This window comes from Carcharhinus amblyrhynchos, chromosome 25 (genome assembly GCF_965287045.1).
Source record: "Carcharhinus amblyrhynchos chromosome 25, sCarAmb.v2.hapA, whole genome shotgun sequence".
Classification (NCBI taxonomy): Eukaryota; Metazoa; Chordata; class Chondrichthyes; order Carcharhiniformes; family Carcharhinidae; genus Carcharhinus; species Carcharhinus amblyrhynchos.
The window spans coordinates 16,529,159-16,548,529 of NC_137348.1; the positions used below are offsets into that span (position 1 = coordinate 16,529,159).

The 19,371-nt window shown below is 42.4% G+C and overlaps 2 protein-coding genes across 3 annotated transcripts in view; one reads left to right on the plus strand and one right to left on the minus strand.

The window, feature by feature from the left end:
- Nucleotides 1–10,966, plus strand: part of fbxw2 (F-box and WD repeat domain containing 2) — a 38,297-nt gene extending 27,331 nt beyond the window's left edge. Inside the window, exons 5-7 of the mRNA XM_080212215.1 lie at nt 931–1,017; nt 2,941–3,110; nt 6,543–10,966. Of these exons, the coding sequence (XP_080068341.1) occupies nt 931–1,017; nt 2,941–3,110; nt 6,543–6,831 (546 nt within the window). The 3' untranslated portion in view covers nt 6,832–10,966. The remainder of the gene's footprint in view (nt 1–930; nt 1,018–2,940; nt 3,111–6,542) is intronic.
- A 2,253-nt stretch (nt 10,967–13,219) lies between these two features.
- Nucleotides 13,220–19,371, minus strand: part of ralgps1 (Ral GEF with PH domain and SH3 binding motif 1) — a 710,183-nt gene continuing 704,031 nt past the window's right edge. For both annotated transcript variants that reach the window (XM_080211962.1, XM_080211961.1), the window contains one exon: nt 13,220–17,677. In XM_080211962.1, coding sequence (XP_080068088.1) covers nt 17,648–17,677 — 30 coding nt within the window. In that variant the 3' untranslated portion in view covers nt 13,220–17,647. The remainder of the gene's footprint in view (nt 17,678–19,371) is intronic.

The following is a 19,371-nucleotide window of genomic DNA, read 5'->3' on the forward strand; positions in this document are numbered from 1 at the left end:
TTTGACTAGGAATGCAAGGTTCTGCACATGTACTGTACAGAACCTCAACTTGTACATTGATTTTTCTGGGTGAGAAATGGCCAGAAGATCCTAACTCTGGCTTTAACATCGATTCCTAAGGGAACCTATGATTCACTTGAAGTTGTTTCGCTTAAAGTTGCAACTTTCAATAATGTAACCCCAACTTTAAGTGAAGACTTGCCATACAATCATTTTTTTAACTGGAATGGCTAGCGTTTTACAATCTGTGTATAGTAAGTCTCATGTAATATGAAACTTATTCAATGTTAATTGAATACAATTAACTTTAAGTGCACCTCATACAACTTGTACATGGTGGAATTGCTTCAGTGGATTTCAGGAAACTGCTCTAATTTTTTGTTTGCCATGTAGGTGAATTTCATTAATATGTGGCACAGTGGTTAGCACTGCTGCCTCACAGCGCCAGCAACCTGGCTTTGATTCCCAGCTTGGGTCAGTGTCTGTGTGGAGTCTGCACATTCTCCCCATGTCTGTGTGGGTTTCCTCCGGGTATTCTGGTTTCCTCCCACAGTCCAGTGATGTGCAGGTTACGTTGATTGACCATGCTAAATCGCCTCTTAGTGTTGGGGGGACTAATTGGAGTAAATGCATGGGGTTGTGGGGATGGGACCTGCGTGGGATTGTGGTCGGTGCAGACTCGATGGGCCGAAAAGCTTCCTTCTGCACCGTAAGGATTCCATGATTCTGTGGTGTGTGGCTTGATAGCATTTGCTGAATGAGTCTGCAATGCTATTGAAGTCTTTGTTTAAAATTACAAAATAGAGGATAATTTTGCCACATGATGGGAGTTCATGTCCAAGCTGTTCACATTCTTAAAACAAGTTATGGTTTTGATAATATAATCTGTGTGTCTCACTCTACTTCATTCTGTTTTCTTCCCCAATGCAGGTGGTTTTACAGGTCAGCCAGGTCGAATCTGTGATGCACAATCCAGGGGATTATATTCTATTAAGTGCTGATAAATATGAGATCAAGGTAAATTCATTTTTAAAGAAAAAACTCTCTGGTAGCTTTTTATTGTTGCTTCAATTTTTGTAGCAGTCCTCGGAGATTGCTGCACCTCTCTCGTATTGTGCAGCCCTGAATTGCTATGCTGAAATGGCAGTTATGGCTCAACTTCATCCCCTGGTGCCACTTCCACATGCCCCAGCCTCTGTGTGTTGCCACCACATCCCCCCACCACCTCGTGCTCCTGGCCTCTTGTGTGCTGCCGCTGCGTTCCCCTCACCACCTTATGCTGCCATCACGTCCGTCCACCACCTCATGCCCCCGCTCTCTGTGTGCTGCTGCCGTGTCCCCCCACGTTCTCGTGCCCTGGCCTGTCTGTGCTGCTGCCACGTCCCCTACCGCTCTCAGCCTTTTTTAGAGTTCCACTTAAAGTCAAGCTTTCAGTCACCTGTCCTAATGTCTCTTTAAGTGACTTGGTGTCAAATTTCATCTAATACTATTTAATGCTATTCAAGATGCAAATCATTGCTGACTAGTTATTCGTCAAAGATAGTTGAATTATAAATCTGCCCATTTCTTTTCTGATCTTTAGAAAGTGTGACCAGACGTTGTGTGGTTTTCACTGTATTAATATTTGTTACTACTAAATTTAACTTTAAATATGTGGTTTTCTTGACAGAGTTCTTAGGACAGCAGAATCAGGAGTTCTTTGTTACTGATACACTTGATAATTTATGATGGTCTGCTTCATTAGCACAACTTTAAAGGTTGCTTCACAAACATGCATTGTTTGCTTGTTGCACAAATGTTGCTTGTTTGCAACATTTCCTTGGAAAAGTGATTTACATCATTGAATTTGCATCTGGTTTAATCTGATAGTGTATACCAATGGAGTAGTGATGTTCGCTTTCATGTCATGAGTTGAAAGAGCAGCTTTAGTGGTGGAATAGATTGACTGCAACCTAATCTTTGTTCCAATATTTTAGTTTAAAGTTTATTTTTAGTGTCACAAGTAGGCTTACATTAACACAGATGAAGTTACTGTGAGAATCCCCTAGTCACCACGCTCCGGCACTTGTTCAGGTACGCTGAGGGAGAATTTAGTATGGCCAATGCACCTAACCAGGAAGTCTTTTGGACTGTGGGAGGAAACCCACATGGATACGGAGAGAACATGCAAACTCCACACAGTGACCCAAGCCGGGAATCAAACCCAGGTCCCTGGTGCTGTGAGGCAGCAGTGCTAGCTGCTCTGCCACCATGCCTTTCCAGATTGCATCTACAGTTTGTAAGTGAGTTTTGCTGATTTTTAGCTACAGTAATTTGTCGGGGACCTTTGATAACATCAGTATGCCTGGGTGTGGGGGGTGTCTCTCATCAAAGAAACCTGTTGACCAGCGTATAACAGCAGCTAAAGATAAGGTGACACAGGACAAAAAAAGCCATTGCATGCTTTGTTGACCTTTGAAACTCATGAAATCAAGATGTCATGGAGTAGAACAAAATAAATATATTTTTTAACAGCACAAAATAATGACTTTGTGAAGTTTAATGTTTCAAGTGAAATGCGGCACTTCCCACTCTAGCTCTGGTCCCTCACCAAAGAGCGGTGAGCCTGTGGAGTTCTCTACCACAGAAAGCAGTTGAGGCTGACACATCGTATGTTTTCAAGAAGGAGGTAGATATAGCTCTTGGGGCTAAAGGGATCAAAGAGTATGGCGGGGAGTTGTGGGGGGGGGGGGGGGTGGGAGAAGCGGGAATAGGTTACTGAGTTGGGTGATCAATCACGATCATAATGAATGGCAGAACAGGTTTGGGGGGCAAATGGCCTACTCCTGCTATTTTCTATGTAAGTCTCAATTTCTGCTATCAAGCATTCTTGCCTCAGCAAATTCTGGTATAGACTTTCCTTCTGCTAATAGTTTGAATATATTTCATTCACATTTCTAGGTTTGGCCAATTGGGAGAGAAGTGAACTGTAAGTGTTTGAAAACTCTTGCTGTGTCAAATGACCGAAGCATATGCCTCCAACCAAGGCTGCAATTCGATGGCAAGCACATTGTTTGCGCGTCCGATCTAGGATTGTACCAGTGGGACTTTGCAAGTTATGATATTATCAGGTATTGTACCCGGTTGTTTTGATATGTCAAAATTATCAGGGTTTTTTTTATTGCAACTCCTACTGCCCTGGCATGGGAGTTAAGTAGTAATCCTGCTCAAACAGCAATCCCAGAAGTTGAGTTTAAAAATAACCACAGCTAGGTTGTGGAATTGGATTCAATAAATCTGCTGAATTGTGACCTGGTAGTAGAAACAAGTGCCCTCAAAAACTGTAATTTTGTTACAAAAAAGCAATGCCCTTTGGTGAAGGGAGCATGTCACCACTACTCAGTTTGGCTACATTGACTTCAAGCTTACTCTGCGTGGTTAATTCAAGTTTTCAGTGGAGGAATGGCAAGATAATTGCAAAGACAACCCTTCCTGGGCAACAAACCTGACATTGCCTCTGTTGTTTACACGTAAAAGTGCATTTGCTTGTGTAAGTTACAAATACTAAAGTTGTTTAGAGAGAGGATTTACTGAAGATAAATAGTAATGTAAAGTAAAATACAGGGTAAACCACAGCACGGTCAATGGGGTCAATTTAGAAATGTGGAATAACTTGGTTTGCCATTAAAAAAAAATGAGGTGTAATTTGTGTACCGTCCATTTGGGTGATGATGAACAGTAATGGTAAAAATTCTGAGTCGTTTATAATAACAATTTCAAAAATGCACTTTACTACTTCATGCTGACAGGCTTCTAGAAAGGGATAACTCATGAGAGAAAATTGTGATGAAGTAGGTACTGAAGTTTCAATTTTTCTTCCAGTCTGCAAGTCTTATTTTCGCACAAGCTTTTGTTTTACTTAAAATGGTGGAAATCATGTTTGGTAATGTTGAGAAATAGTAGTTTAATAAATGCAACAGAGAGAGAGAGACTGCACAGAAGTTGACCCCAGGGTTGCTGGTTTTCCTGTAACTGTGTGTCACAATTTATGACTGACTTGCATTTACAGAAAAAAGAACAATTTCTGATTTTGAGACTGTGTAGAAAATGCAGCTTAGAAACTGGTCATATGACCCAACCAGTCCATGCTGGAGTTTGATGTTCCACTTGGGTCTCTCCCATCCTTTTTCATCTCACTTCATCAGCATATCTCTCTATTCCCTTCTAATATGCTAATTAAGCTTCTCTTTCAATGCATCTATGCTATTTGTGTCAATTATTTGCTGAGATAGAAATTCCACATTCTCACCACAAAGTTTCTTCTTAATCCCCTTTGATTTTTTTGGTGAGCGTCTTAAATTGATGGTCTCAAGTTTTTTCTCTCTCTGTGCAAAATGGGACAGTGGTTAGCACTGCTGCCTTTCAGTGCCAGGGACCCAGGTTCGATTCCCAGCTTGAGTTACTGTCTGTGTGAAGTCTGCATGTTCTCCCTGTGTCTGTGTGGGTTTACTCCAGGCGTTCCAGTTTCCTTACACAGTCCAAAAGACATGCTGGTTAGCTGCATTGGCCATGCTAAATTCTCCCTCAGTGTACCTGAACAGGCACCAGAGTGTAGCAACTCAGGGATTTTCACAGTAACTTCACTGCAGTGTTAATGTAAGGCTCCTTGTGATGCTAATAAATAAACTTTAAACTTTCTTTTTCCACTGTGTACGCATATATGTGCGCACACACAATACCATTAAGGGTGGGGCAATTCTTCTACCCTATATCCACAACAAGCGTTCTTCAGTTAGCTCAAATATGGTTAGATGGAACATTAAGACCCTTCTTCTCTCACATTATCAGAAAAGAACCTTGAACTGAATAAAAGCCTCAGGTTGCCTGAGTTACCCTGTGGCTTTTGTACGAGTTTTCCAACTTGTTTCCTATGTTCATAGGGTCATAGAATCCTAACCGGGCAGAGGGAGGCCATTTGGCCCATCAAGCCTGCTCTGACAACAATCCTACCCAGGCCCTATCCCTGTAACCTCATGTATTTACCCTGCTAGTCCCCCTGACCCCAGGGGGCAATTTAGCATGGCTAGTCCACCTCATCTTTGGAATGTGGGAGCAAACTGGAGCACCTGGAGAAAACCCACGCAGACACGGGTAGAAAGTGCAAACTCCACATAGGCAGCCACCCAAGGCTGGAATTGAACCTGGGTCCCTGGCACTGAAACAGCAGTGCTAGCCATCGTGCTACCACTGTTGAGATAAGGGAAGTTCTGTGCTTTTCATTTTGGAGTGGAGTTGAAGCCAGGCGCTAGAAGTGAAAAGCCAGTGTTGACTTGCATTTCTTCATTACCTTTGGTTCTAGTCACAGATGCTGTTTCCCAGCCATCAGCTCTATACCTCTTCCTGACTTCTACCTGAAGCTAATGTATTTGAGCAGAATGGTACTGCCATCTCCCATCATCTCATTATTGCCCATCTCTACCTAGCCTCAACTCAGCTACTGAAACCCTTGTCCATGCCTCTGTTGCCTCTAGACTGATCTTATTCTAGTGCTCTCCTGCCAGCCTCAGAAGCACCCTGCCTTAGCTTGATCATCAAAAAATTGTCATTCATATTCTATCTTGCACCAAGTTCAGTTACCCATTGCTCCAGCATTCACTGGCTGATATTAACTCCTGGTGTGGCAACTCACCAATTTTCTTTTTATCCTTGTTTCCAAGACTTTGCCCTTTCCTATCTTTGTAAGCTCCTACAGCCATTGGATCTCTGCACTCCTCAAATCTTGGTGTCTTGAACATGCCCAGCTTTATTACCTTTGGTTGTGCCTTCAGCTGTCTAGACCCTAAACTTTGGAATTATCTTATTAAACCTCTTCACCTTGGTCTATCTTTCCTCCTCTTAAGCCTCCATAAAACCGACTTTTTTGACCAAGTTTGTAGGTCACCTGTCCTAATACCTGCTTAAGTGACTTGGTGTGAAATTCTATTTGAACACACTCCTAGGAAATGCCTTGGGATGCTTCTCTACATAAAGGTGCTATGTAAATGTACGTTGGTATCAACTGCAGTAACTTGTCAGAGACAAGTTTTTTTAAGTCTTTTGTGGGACTTGGGTGTCGCTGGCTGGCCAGCATTTATTGCCCATCCCTAGTTGCCGGAGGATAGTTGAGAGTCAACCACATTGCTGTGGATCTGGAGTCACGTGTAGGCCAGACCAGGTGAGGATGGCAGATTTCCTTGCCTAAAGAACATTAGTGAACCCAGATGAGTTTTTCCAACAATCGACAATGGTTTCATAGTCACCAGTAGATTCTTAATTCCAGATATTTTTTATTGAATTCAAATTCCACTGCCTGCCATGACAGGATTCGAACCTGGAATGTTCGCTGAGTTTCTGGATTAATAATCTAATGATAATACCACTAGGCAATCGTGTCCCCTTAAATTTGTAAAGTTGTTCATTCCCTTTTTCAGTCTGGGGCCTAACTGACCTGTTCTGCATTTTTCATTGTATTAACATTCATTGTGTTTAGTTATGGCTTCACCTATCTGTGTTTTGCTTGACAGAGTCATTAGAACTCCTGATTCTACAAACCTTTCCTTGCTGAGCCTGGGAGAAGTCTTTGCTCTGCTGTTTGACAGCCATTATCTGTACATAATGGACCTAAGGACAGAGAAGCTAGTCGGTCGCTGGCCTCTGCCTGCATACAGGAAATCCAAGAGAGGCTCAAGTTTCCTGGCGGGGGAGACGGCATGGCTGAATGGACTCAATGGCACGAACGACACCGGCCTGGTTTTTGCCACAAGCATGCCGGACCATAGTATTCATTTGGTTCTGTGGAAGGAAAACGGATGAAGGAAAAATACCAAAATTGTCGGGCGTGAACTGCTTTGTGCTGCTGTCCCTGGGGATACTTCTGAGAATGCAAATCCTTTGCATCAACCAAAGTCGTGCAGACCTGGCATTCTCGTGTGTACAGTGCGGTTAATTGCCTTTTATTTTTTTTAAAAAAAGAAAAGTCAAATGAAACCAGCATGTTGAAAATTATTTTTTCAGCTTAAATCCGTTTGCTTGCAAATTGATGTACCAATACAGGGACACGGGGGGTGGGGGAAGAAAGAAAAAAGAAAGGTAATACTGTTTAATTTTACATGGCACTGTTTAGAAATTTATTATGAGCCAAGGGTTGAAAATTATGCTTGATGAGCAAAGTTCAATGTAATTAATCTATTGTTTGCAGTATTCTGAACATTCCCTGAATGCCTTCATTTCTTCTGCACCTGACAATATGGAACACTTTACTATTTTATATATAAATATTTCCATTCAGGACTTTGCCTTAATGCTTTTAGTAGTGGTTGCTCTCAAAGAACATGTTTATAGAACATAAGTAGGTACTTTAAATTTATCCACATTTTATATTTTGGTATAGTCAGTATTTACAATGATATTTTTATTGAAATTTGCCCATGTTGTCAGAATTGTTAATTACCTTCAATATATTCTTTCTGAAAAAATAGTTGGGAATTTACTTGGTCGCTTTGCTCATTGTAAGTCTACAAATGTGAAATCTTTAACACAAAGTAGTGTAAGGCACAAGATATCCCCCTTGCACGTGAGATTGTTTAGTTTAACGTTTATTTATTAGCGTCACAAGTAGGCTTGCATTAACATCACAATGAAGTTACTGTGAAAATCTTCCAGCGCCTGTTTGGGTACACTTGAGAATTTAGCATAGCCAATGCACCAAACCAGCACATCTTTCAGACTGGGAGGAGAAACCAGAGGACCTAGAGGAAAGCCGCACAGAGTGGAGAGCATAGAGACCCAAGCTGGCATTCAAACCTGGGTCCCTGGTGTTGTGAGGCAGCAGTGCTAACCACTGCCGCCCTGCATTTGCAGTGTCGCTGTGAAGACATGAGGCGTTGCAGGGGGTGGGTGGATTGGGGAAAAGTGAAGTGGGGTGCCACATTTATCCCTCCCTCACGGCTTCAGCTCCTGCCAGCCAAGCAGTGAATGCCGAGACCAAGAGCTGCTGAAAAGGTTCCAGCCAGGCAGAGAGCAAGAGTAGGCCGTTTCAGCGAGATTGGCTGATCTACATCTCTCTGCCATAGCTTTATCTCTGCTCAGGTGGATCTATAATGCTCTGGCCCAAGAGGGAGTTGAGTAAGAGCATCTGCGCATTTGATATTGAAGTAAACTGTGGGGGGGAGGGGGTGTTACAGCCGGGTGTGTGTATGTACATGTGTGTGTTGCATACCCTGTTATCGCTGCTAATGAAAATGGGGCATTTGGCGCTCAGCCAAATCTCCATCCACACCAGTGGAACTAGAGAATACCAGCCATGGGCAAAGTCAAAGAATTCCAGTCACTATTTATACACAATCCTTGCTGTTTGCTTCAATACTGAGGATGCTCTGGTTTCCACCCACAATGCAAACTTGTGCTGGTTAGGTTGGTTTGCCATGGTAAATTGACCCTAGTGCCTGGGGGGTTAGAAAAGTAAATATGTGGGGATATGGGAATAGGGCCTGGGTGGGATTGTGGTCGGTGAGACTTGATGAGCTGAATGGCCTTCTCCTGTACTGTAAGAACTCTATGATACCTATGAAATGACTACACGTAGATTTTGGAAATCCTGAAAGATCAGACTTGAAACATTGGCTCCACTCTGTCCACAGAGGCTGTCAGGTCTACTGAGATTTTCCAACATTTTCTGTTCTTGTTTCTGATTCCAACATCCACAGTATGTTGCTTTTATCTCCATGGTAAGTGTTTGGAATGCTTAATTTAGTCATACTTCTGTTTCAAATGTAAATATGTGTGCAGATGGAGTAATTTTTAAAAAAATTTTGTGTTGCAACCAATTAATTTATTCGGCAGTTTGAAGGTTGGTCTTTGAATGCTTCAGAAAACATTTGAGAGGAAAGTGAAAAAAAAATATAAGCTGCATCCTCCATTTATCTTAATTGAAACTTAGAGGTGGACGTTTTTAGTGTACAAGCAATACTTCATAATTTCTAAACTGTAATATTTTATATTGTAAGGATTTAATTAGCAAGAGTGGAACATGATGCTAATTATAAACTAATTTAATTATTGCCAATATCAATAACTATTCCAATATCACAGGATTAATGTCCTAATGGGAAAGTTACTGGGAAAGCAAGAGAGAGAGCCAGAGACAGTAGCTGCAGTATATTTCCTGTAGAGTGGTGAGCTGTAGTTTATAAACTTTCACAAGCCAATAATTGCAACGGAAATGTGTGTAAAATTAAATCTTATATGTATAAAATTAAATCTTCGTGGGCGGCACAGTGGTTATCATTGTTGCCTCAGTGCCAGGGACCTGGGTTCAATTCACCACTTGGGTCACTGTCTGTGTGGAGTTTGCTCATTCACCCTGTGTCTTATGGATTTCCTCTGGGTGCTCTGGTTTCCTCCCACACTCCAAAGATGTGCAGGTTAGGTGGATTGGCCATGCTAAATTGCTGCTCAGTGTCAGGGGGACTAGCGATGGGAAATGCGTGGGGTTAGGGCCTGGGTGGGATTGTGGTTGTTGCAGACTCAATGGGCCAAATGGCCTCCTTCTGACTGTGGGATTCTATGATATCTATGAAGTCAGACCCTTAACTAATTATAATAAAGCTCAGTTAAGTCCTTATTTTGGCATGACTAATTTAGATTGACAAAAGCAATTAAAATGCAAATTTGATGATCACTACCACCCCTTGTTCTCCTGTGAGTGTTAGTAATTAGTTATATTGGCATCTGCCTAAACATTCAAATCCCATGAATCTTCATAAATCTGTTGTCACTAAGGTAATATAAAAAGATGCACCAGACAAAATAAAAGTTTCATGGGTACACAATGCAGAAATTGACATGTTGACTTTTAAAAACATTTGCTCATGGAAAGGAAAAAAAAATCAGCATTCCCTACTTGCCCTTGAGGGGGTTTTGAGCTGCTGTCTTAAGCTGCTGCAGTCCATATGGTGCAGGTACCCCATTGTGTTATTAGGAAAGAGCAGTGAATGGATGAATGGAAATATAATTCCGATTCAGGAGGGGAATGTGGAGATGGTTTTCCAGTACGTCTGTGCCCTCGACCTCCTACGTAACAAGAGTTTTTTGTGTTTGAAAGCTGCTTTCAAAGCAGAGTGGGCAAGCTACTGCAGTGGATTTTGTATATGGAGTGTGCTACTGCCACCATGCACCCATAGTGTTTATGGCTACTGAGATGTGGCTACTGCTTACAGGATTGTGTTGGGCTTTTCGTGTGTGTGTGCGCACGTGCGCACATTGTCCTGATCCAGGTAAGTGGAGAAAATCCCATCATCTTTCTTACTTATGCCTGGCACTTACGTTAATTACTACTTCACAGCTCAAATCTGAATGTTGTCCAGGTCTTGCAGCTAATGGAGACAGATTGCAATTTTCAGTACCATTCATGATGACTCAGATACTGAAACAATCATCTGTAAACATCTCCACTGAGGAGGGCAGATCATGGACGAAGCAGCTGAAGATTGCTGTGCCTTGGATAGTACCTTGAGGAACTCCTACAGTGATGTCCTGGGACTAATGTGACCTGTCTGAGTTGACAGCCAAGAGCTACGCAACTATCTTTTATATTAGATACAACTTCAACCACTGGAGAATGTTGACTTCAGTGCCATTTGGGCTCCTCAATCCCATAACATGGTCTAATACTGCCTTGATATTAAGGGATGCCTTGCTCACTACATCTCAGGAATTCAGCTCCTTTGCCCATGTTTGGGCTGGAGCTGAATAATACCATGAAGGTGGCAAGATTGAGCGAGGCACAAAGTTTACAACACGGTTCACTCCTGAATGAGTAATTGAAACCTTCAGGCATTTTTGCTCCCCGTATTTGTATTGTTCCCTTGAAGTTATACATGTTACAGTTCTCAGAATGTAATTTAGAATTGCACATGCACTGATCATAAATAAAAGCAGTTCAAACAGATGTTAGTGAGAGGAATGGCAGTATTATGTTACATAAAACCAGGAGAGTGGAAACAGAATCTTCAGAAACAAATACTACATAGCAAACATTGATATATGACAATATAATTATAACCATCATTGAATTCTAGTAGTTAATAGTTGCCTGAATGTAGAACAAGAATTTGTTTTATTGTACATATTGATGAAATTTTTCTTCCTGTTAACCACAAATTGGAATCAGTTATTAGAAGTTTGTGAAGGTAAAAGCCCACATGCATTTAAGATTTTTTTTAAAATTACAGTGTGACTTTTATGCCTCATTCCTTGCTTCATCTTCCATTGCTTGAATAGTGTGAACAAATGGCTTGTAAGTTCCAAAAAGCTTACTATAGAGCCGTGTTTAATCCTTAAGCGTTACAGTAACGTTCTCATGGCTGTTCACTGATTTTTGGTTTTAATAGAGGTACATTTGGCTGTATGCAAATAAATCTGGAGATGGATGATTTAAAACAAAATTGCTGGAATGTGGCCACCCTAACATGTCACCCATCTCTATTTGCCCTTTAAAATGTCCTCTGGAATGCACTCTGTTACAGATCACCCAAGTTGCTGTGGATCTGAAGTCATTGGGTATTTTGCATGCTAATGAGGCACCGTTAACATAATTTTGAATTCATCACTGCCAGATTGGCTGCCCTGTGGACTGCAAAATGAAGGTGAGAGTGGGTGACTCTTCATACAATAGGATAAGGGAGACAATCACCATTCACTGCAACACTTGCACTGGGGTGGGACCTGTAGGAATATACCATAGGTGCATGAGAAGTTGGAAAGCAAAAGAGAAGTGATTCCATATATTGAATCCATAAGAGATGTAGAGCTGCTGAAACTAATTTTGTTACATTGGAACAAAATTAATTAACTAATTTTGAACATTCACATATAGGTACTTCACGAGTGTCACTTGACATCACTTCACTGACCATTGTAAAAAAACTGATAGATACACTGGATGTATTTCAAGGTTTCACCTTGCTGCCTAAATTTCAGTATTGTTGGACTGTAACTCAAGTCAGAAGTTACAGGTAGTTGTGGAGTACAGCAGGGCAGTTGGGATATCATTTGGGGTGGTTGGGGGAGGGGGGTGTCCTCTGTCCAACTCCTTAGTAACCATCCATTGATAGCCACTCCATGTACTGTTCTCTTATGTACACCATACAACAGACTACAGGACCAGGCCCACCAAGCCTGACATCTGACTAAAGACCTTTTCTGCTCCTATTTGGTACATGTCCTTCTATTCCCTGCCTGCTCACGTATTCTAACTGGAGTTAATTGTACAAAAGGTAGTCATGTGGCAAAATCACCATTAATCAGAACTAAGGAGCAACAGTAAGCATTTTGTACACAGAAAGACCACAAAAATAGTAATGAAGCACAAAACCAAGATTACGCTTTGCAAAGTACATTAGGACATCCCAGTGGTGGGAAACTATGCTCTCATCCAAATTCTTTCTGAGGAGCTGATTTTTTTTTCATTAATGTTCATCGAGGGCTAAAAATTGACATGGACCCCAGTAAGAACTTCCCTACTCTTTCCTAAAATAATGCCAGGGGCTGTCCTGCACCCATCTGAGCACGCAGACAGGCTATTGAGTGACTGTCTCATCTGAAAGGCTGCATCGGTCTGCAATGTGCACTAAGAGTCTGGAAGGCAGTTTGAACCCACAGCTGCTTCATCCAGATACAAGTTTATGATGATAGATCCACTGCTCAAGTCTTTTCTTTCGTGGGGTGGGGGGGTGTGGCATGATAGCACACTGCTCAGCACTACTGCTTCACAACTCCAGGGACCTGGGTTTGATTCCTGGCTTGGGTCACTGTCTGTGTGGAGTTTGCGCATTCGCCTCGTGTCTGCATGGGTTTCCTCCAGGTGCTCTGGATTCCTCCCACAGTCCAAAGATGTGCGGGTTGATTGGCTGTGCTAAAATTGCCCCTTCGTGTACTCAGATAGTTAGGTTAGAGGGATTAACCGGTAAAATATGTAGGGATAGTGGGGTTGGGCCTGGGTGGAATTGTGATCTGTGCATACTTGAAGGGCCTCTCTGCACTGTAGGGTTCTATGAATGCATTCTGTCAATAAGCCCCCACCTGTGACGTTGCACTCATGTATACACTTCATAAACAAATAATCCCGCCTCCAAGCTTGTGCTCCAAATGAAAACACGTTTTGGGAAAAACAAGCAGAGTATTTGCAATCGCAGGAAAGCTTTTTGAAACGGCAATTTGTTTATTGAGTAAGTGAAACTGCGTCATCAATGTAACAAGCTGACAAAAACAGCAACTTGATACAAGCCTGAGGTAACAAATAATTTAGCAAAGGACATCCATTTGGGCAGTCTGAGTTCAGTAGTTAAAACAGATTAGCTTAGCAGTTGTAGAAACAAACACGTTGACACAAAATGGCATGCGAGTAACCTTCCTTCATCTATTACCAAGTTTATTTTTTTTGTCTCTCTTGGAGCTATAGGAAAATCCTAATACTATCCAAATGTGTAAAAACTTAACAGTTGCAATGTCTGCAGATCCAGCACTTGCTTCAACTAAACTAATGTGCTTTTTATTTAGCACTTTTATAGAGGTCAAACCCATTGCACTCAAGCAAAGCTGACAGTCACTGTGTGCACACCTGTTTTGTGTGTAAAAAGCTGATGCTGGCAGCAGGTCACACACTATCAACATTAAACGTGAATTCACTGTATGGTTGTGGTGGAGCTGGGGTGAACTCGAGTTACCTGGCCACGCTTGGGTGAGTCATGAAACCTACAAAGGACAAAAGCAAGGAGCTATTTAGTGAACTGAAGACAAATAAAAATTTGAATTCAAGCATCTTGAATTTGATATCTTGAAGAGAAGGTAAAACTCTGGATTATTAATTGCACTCAACAGAAGTGTGACAGGTGTAATTTTTTTTAAAAAAGAGGGTTTCAACAATTCAACATTAATAGAATCCTTACAATGCAGAAGGTGGCCATCCAGCCTATTAAGTCTGTACTGACAACAATCTCACCCAGGCCGTAACCCCATGTATTTACCCTGCTCATTCCCTGATACTAAAGGGCAATCTAGCACAGCTAATCCACTTAACCTGCACATCCTTGGACTGTGGGAGGAAACAGGAGCACCCAGTTTCCCACGCAGACATGGGGGAGAACATACAAACTCCATACAGTCACCCAAGGCCGGAATTGAAACTGGGTCCCTGGCATTCTGACACAGCAGTGCTAACCACTGTGTAACCTTGAGGTTAGGGAAAGAGCACTTTGAACATCCACTAGGCCAACCTTCCATATTCTAATAGAAACCAATGTTAACAGTGTTACAGTTCATGGAAGAAAAATGACTGTATTTTATGGTATCAAGTCATTTTATCCCTATGTGACCTAAAACTTTTATCTGGGAATTCTATAGTTTTCCTTTGACGGAGGTGGTCATGCCACCTGTTAGTCCAGTTACTGCAGAACAAAGGGCTTCAGATATTGTACCAATTTGCGGGTAGATGTTGGCATGAAAATGGGCATGAGGTTGTGGTGGCGAATCAGAAATTAGGCCAACTAAGCCCAACACGTGATTGGTGCTTGATTTCTGTCGTTCGTATATTATTCTACACATTCTATATTAAGCACAAATTTCAGACCTCTTCCCTATCAATTCTATGTTGAATAAAGCAAGTTCTTTTGTGTGTTGGAGCTCTGAAAAGGGAATTGTGGAGTTGTTCCTTGACAAGGCTCGAAGCATCATTTTAGTGCTTTGCCATTTTCATTCAAATTTTCAGCTAGTATAAATTTGGCAGGGGAGGGAGGGACAAGGGTGGGGGGTGAAATTCTATGGGGATGGTCGATTTTTATTTCCTTGTTTCACTAAGTTTGATCGGCGATATTATCGTCTGCAAACTTACTGAGAATGAAACTGGAAGTGATGTGTGTTTGGCACATCAACAGAACAGGAACAGGTGGGGATAATAAGGGGCCACAAGCAACCTGACTGCAATGAATTCCCACAGGAGCTCAGAGGCTCAAAATAAAAGGTCACGTTATTGAGAGAGGTGAAAGGAAACTCCAAACCAAATGCAGGACTTCACAGGTTGTAGAATGAAAGCCAAATGTTTGCAGGATAGATACATTTCGGATTCAGCAGTAGCTTATGTTATTAGTGTCACAAGTAGGCATATATCAACACTGTAATGAAGTTACTGTGAAAATGCCCTAGTTGCCACACTCCGGCACCTGTTCGGGTACACTGAGGGAGAATTTAGCACGGCCGATGCACCTAACCGGCATGTCTTTCGGACTGTGGGAGAAAATCAAAGCACCTGGGGGAGGAAACCCATGCAGACATGGGGAGAACGTGCAAACTCCACTAAGACAGTGACTCAAGCCAGGAATTGAACCCATGTCCCTGGTGCTGTGAGGCAGCAGTGCTAACCACTGTGCTAACCACTATTTCCAAACTGAAACGAAAACTTCTGCTTGTTGATGGGTAATTTTTTGGAATTTGTTGAACCACACTTGGAAATACTGAGCAACCTAGCCACCATCTGCATCCCCTTTCCACCGATCACAGCCAGGGGTGTGGCCAGTTCATTCATTAATCCATCAGCTAAAACTGGCACATAGGTACTTGTGTACATCATCAGGCTGCACAGGGCATTGGTGTTGGCACAGTGCAAGTTCAATTTTCACATTCTGTGAATTTGGTTTTGACTTGCCCTTGAGGCTCCAGCTACAATTAGAGAACTGCAACCCTCTGGTGAATTGTTTCCAATCCCCCCTCTTAATCCAGTAGCCGTCACAGCAGCTCCAGATAACCTGCGCTCCAGCACTCCCACCAGTTAGAAAGCAATGGTTTCATTTCCTTCAAAAGATTGCAGCCGACTGGGGCCAGGTGTATGGGGAAATCACAGACGCTAACCTGTGGGCAACACCAAAAGCGACTGTGTATTTTGATTGCCTAGAACATTCCCTACTTAATTCTGTAGTTACGACAGAATCTTTTGCCTCCTTAAAGAGAAACATTCAGACTCTGGTGCAGAAAAATCTGAGCAATCCTACTACATCTCTCATCAGGGGTGTTGCCAGTCAATGCAATTTGATGGAGGTGATTAAACCTGTGCCCAAAACAAGGGCTTGACAGCAACTGTCTCCTCTACATAGGACCAGAACTAGAGGTTTGCACAGATCTAACCACCTCAGCTTGCCTGAAAGATAGTTCAAAATAAATTAATTCAATGTGGCCAAAACAGAATACACTTTATGTGGAAACCATGAGATACAGTTCAACACACAGTGGCACAGAATATTTTATAACAGGTTCAGGTAATGTTGCAAAACCATTCAAGTTTCATCCATGTTGAAGTTGGGTGGACCCCGTTTCTGTTACATATCCTGGCTGTATACTAACTACCATATTCAACCTTTTAAATAATACCACGACAATGTGAGGGACCATCATACATTACATTACATACCTATTGCAACATTTATGCAGAAGTCATTCAAAATAGTTAATTAGAAACAGAGAGTGTCTTTAGGGGTGCTGGAATCAAGTTGCGTGGCAAAAAATAAAATGATGCACGTTATCCAAATATGTTTCTCTTGAGTTGTGCACAACAGAATTACAACTGGCGTAACCTGGTGATGTGACGCCCCCAAATCCAGCACGGTAAAGCAGATTAATTTGGATCAGTCGTCCAATGCTTCCTTTGCCCGGCAGTGTTGTGTGGACAGAACATTTCTCCTCGGGGAGGTTTCATCCCTGCGTGGCTCTGTTGAACCTCCCAGTGGCCAGTTGGAGATTGGTACTGCCAGGGGGTTTGGAGCAGAAAAAAAACACACACACACGTACACAACTTAGAAATACTGTCTGGCATGGAGGTGAGTTGCGTTTGGCAAAGCAAGAGTTAAATTGGGGGCGGGGGGAGGGGGGCGTTGGATTAAAGATAAAAAATAAATTGGTTTGGGAAGGGTGTGAACTATGAGGCTTGCTCGAATGTCACAATGGATTCAAACTCCACCAGCTGGAGAAGATCACTAGAACAATCTAAGAACTATCCACCGATGCAGACAATAGTGAGGCATCTTTAGTGCCAGACAAGTTCAGTGCACTTCATTTTTTTAAAAAAAAGAACTCTCTTCACTGATTTACTGTTCTAAATGCCACTCAATGCAGCCGGTTAACACTGTCAGTAGTACGTTTTGTGCATAAGAAAGTTAATACCCAACATGGGCTAAAAATTGTTCCGTTACAATAAAGCAGCTTAAGAATAAAAACAGACATTTAAAAAAAAAATTAGGCAGCAGTTATTATGCACAGTTCCTTGGTCGATAACTGTGCTCCTCGCAGTGTGGGTCAGTCTCTGCAGTTTCACCAATGCTAAAACTGTGCCTAATGTCTGCGGCTGGTGCCATAAATTAGGAGCAGTTGTTCACTTCCTCTTTCGGGACATACCAAAATCATTTTGGGGTCACATAGTAAGCTTCAAAAAAAAAGTGCTTCAGTATTCAACGCTGGCAGTTGATGCACAGATTTCTCTTCATCAGATCGTACTTTTTTAATCTTGTTTTTCCTTCACGTAAAAGTTTAATTTCCCATTTGCTTGGGTTGGCACTTTGATCACATCATGTGTACTGGATCCATATGTTCACTCAAACGACATAAGGTTAGTGGGTATCTGAAAGTAGACAGGAGAGGAAGCACATGAACAAAAAACAAAGGACATTACAGTACAGAACAGCCCTCCAAGCCTGCACCGACCCTGCTGCCCGTCTGGACCAAACCCCCTTAACCCTTCCAGGGATCATATCCTTCTATTCCCATCCTATCCTATTTGTCCAGACACCCCTTAAAAGTCACTATCGTATCTACTTCCACTACCTCCCCCAACAGCGAGTTCCAGGCACCCATCACCACCCTCTGTGTAAAAAACTTGCCTATTACATCTCCATTAAACCTTGCCCCTCACACCTTAAACCTATGCCCCTAGTAACTGAGTCTGAGTCTTCCACCCTGGGAAAAAGCTTCTGACTATCCACTCTGTCCATGCCTCTCATAATCTTGTAGACTTCTATCAGGTCGTCCCTCAATCTCCATTATCCCAGTGAGAACAAACCAAGTTTCTCCAACCTCTCATAACTAATGCCCTCCCATACCAGGCAACATCCTGGTAAATCTTTTCTGTATCCTCTCCAAAGCCTCCACATCCTTCTGGTGGTGCGGTGACCAGAACTGAACACTATATTCCAAGCATGGCCTAACCAAGGTTCTATAAAGCTGCAACATGACTTGCCAATATTTAAACTCAACATCCCGGCCGATGAAGGCAAATGTGCTGTATGCCTACCTTCTCCGCCTGCGTTGCCACTTTGTGACCTGTGAACCTGTACACCCAGATCCTTCTGCCTATCAATATTCTTACTGCCATTTACTGTATATTACTTATTACTGTATGAGTCAATGGCCATCTGTGGTTACAAAGTCATGGGCTGGAATTTTACCACCTCGCCCGCCATGTAATCGGAGCAGGCAAAGGGTGGACGATGGAAATGTCTGTTGACCTTGGGCAGGATTTTATGGTTTTAGGACAAGGGAGGCTGTAAAATCCCGCCCATAGAATTTTACAGCACAGAAAGAAGCCCTTCGGCCCATCATATCTGCGCCAGCTATCAAGCAACTATCTATTCTAATCCCATTTTCCAGCATTGGTCCGTGGCGATAAGAACATAAGCGTACAGGAGCAGAATTAGGCCATTCGGCCCATTGGGTCTGCTCTGCTATAAGTTTCTCAACCCCATTCTCCCGCCTTTCCCCATAACCTTTTAATCAAGAGAGTATTTATCTGTCGTAAATACACTCAATGACTTGGCCTACACAGCCTTCTCTGGCTGTGGCAATAAATCTCCGTCTAATCTTCAGCCACAGAAATTCCTCCTCATCTCGGTTCTAAAGGGTTGTCCCTTTATTCTGAGGTTATGCCCTCGGATCCTAGTCTATCCGACTAATGGAAACATCTTTCCACTCTAACATGCATTGTATCTAGGCCTTTCAGTGTTCTTAAGCTTCAATGATATCCCCCCTCATCCATCTAAACTCCATCAAGTACAGACCCAGAGTCCTCAAACTATCCTCATATGTCAAGCTATGTATGCTGTGGCATTTTGAGTGTTCATCTTAATGCTTCTTAAATGTTGTGGGGGTTCTTGCCTCCATTAGCCTTTCGGGCAGTGAGTTCCGGATGGTTCTGCTGTCTCCTGACACACTTGCCGGAATTTTACTGCTTCGCCTGCCCAAGGCTCATAAGGTCTCGCCTGAGGGCCAATGGAGAATGCCGATTCTGGGGTGGGCGTGCTTGTAAAATTCCAGCCACTA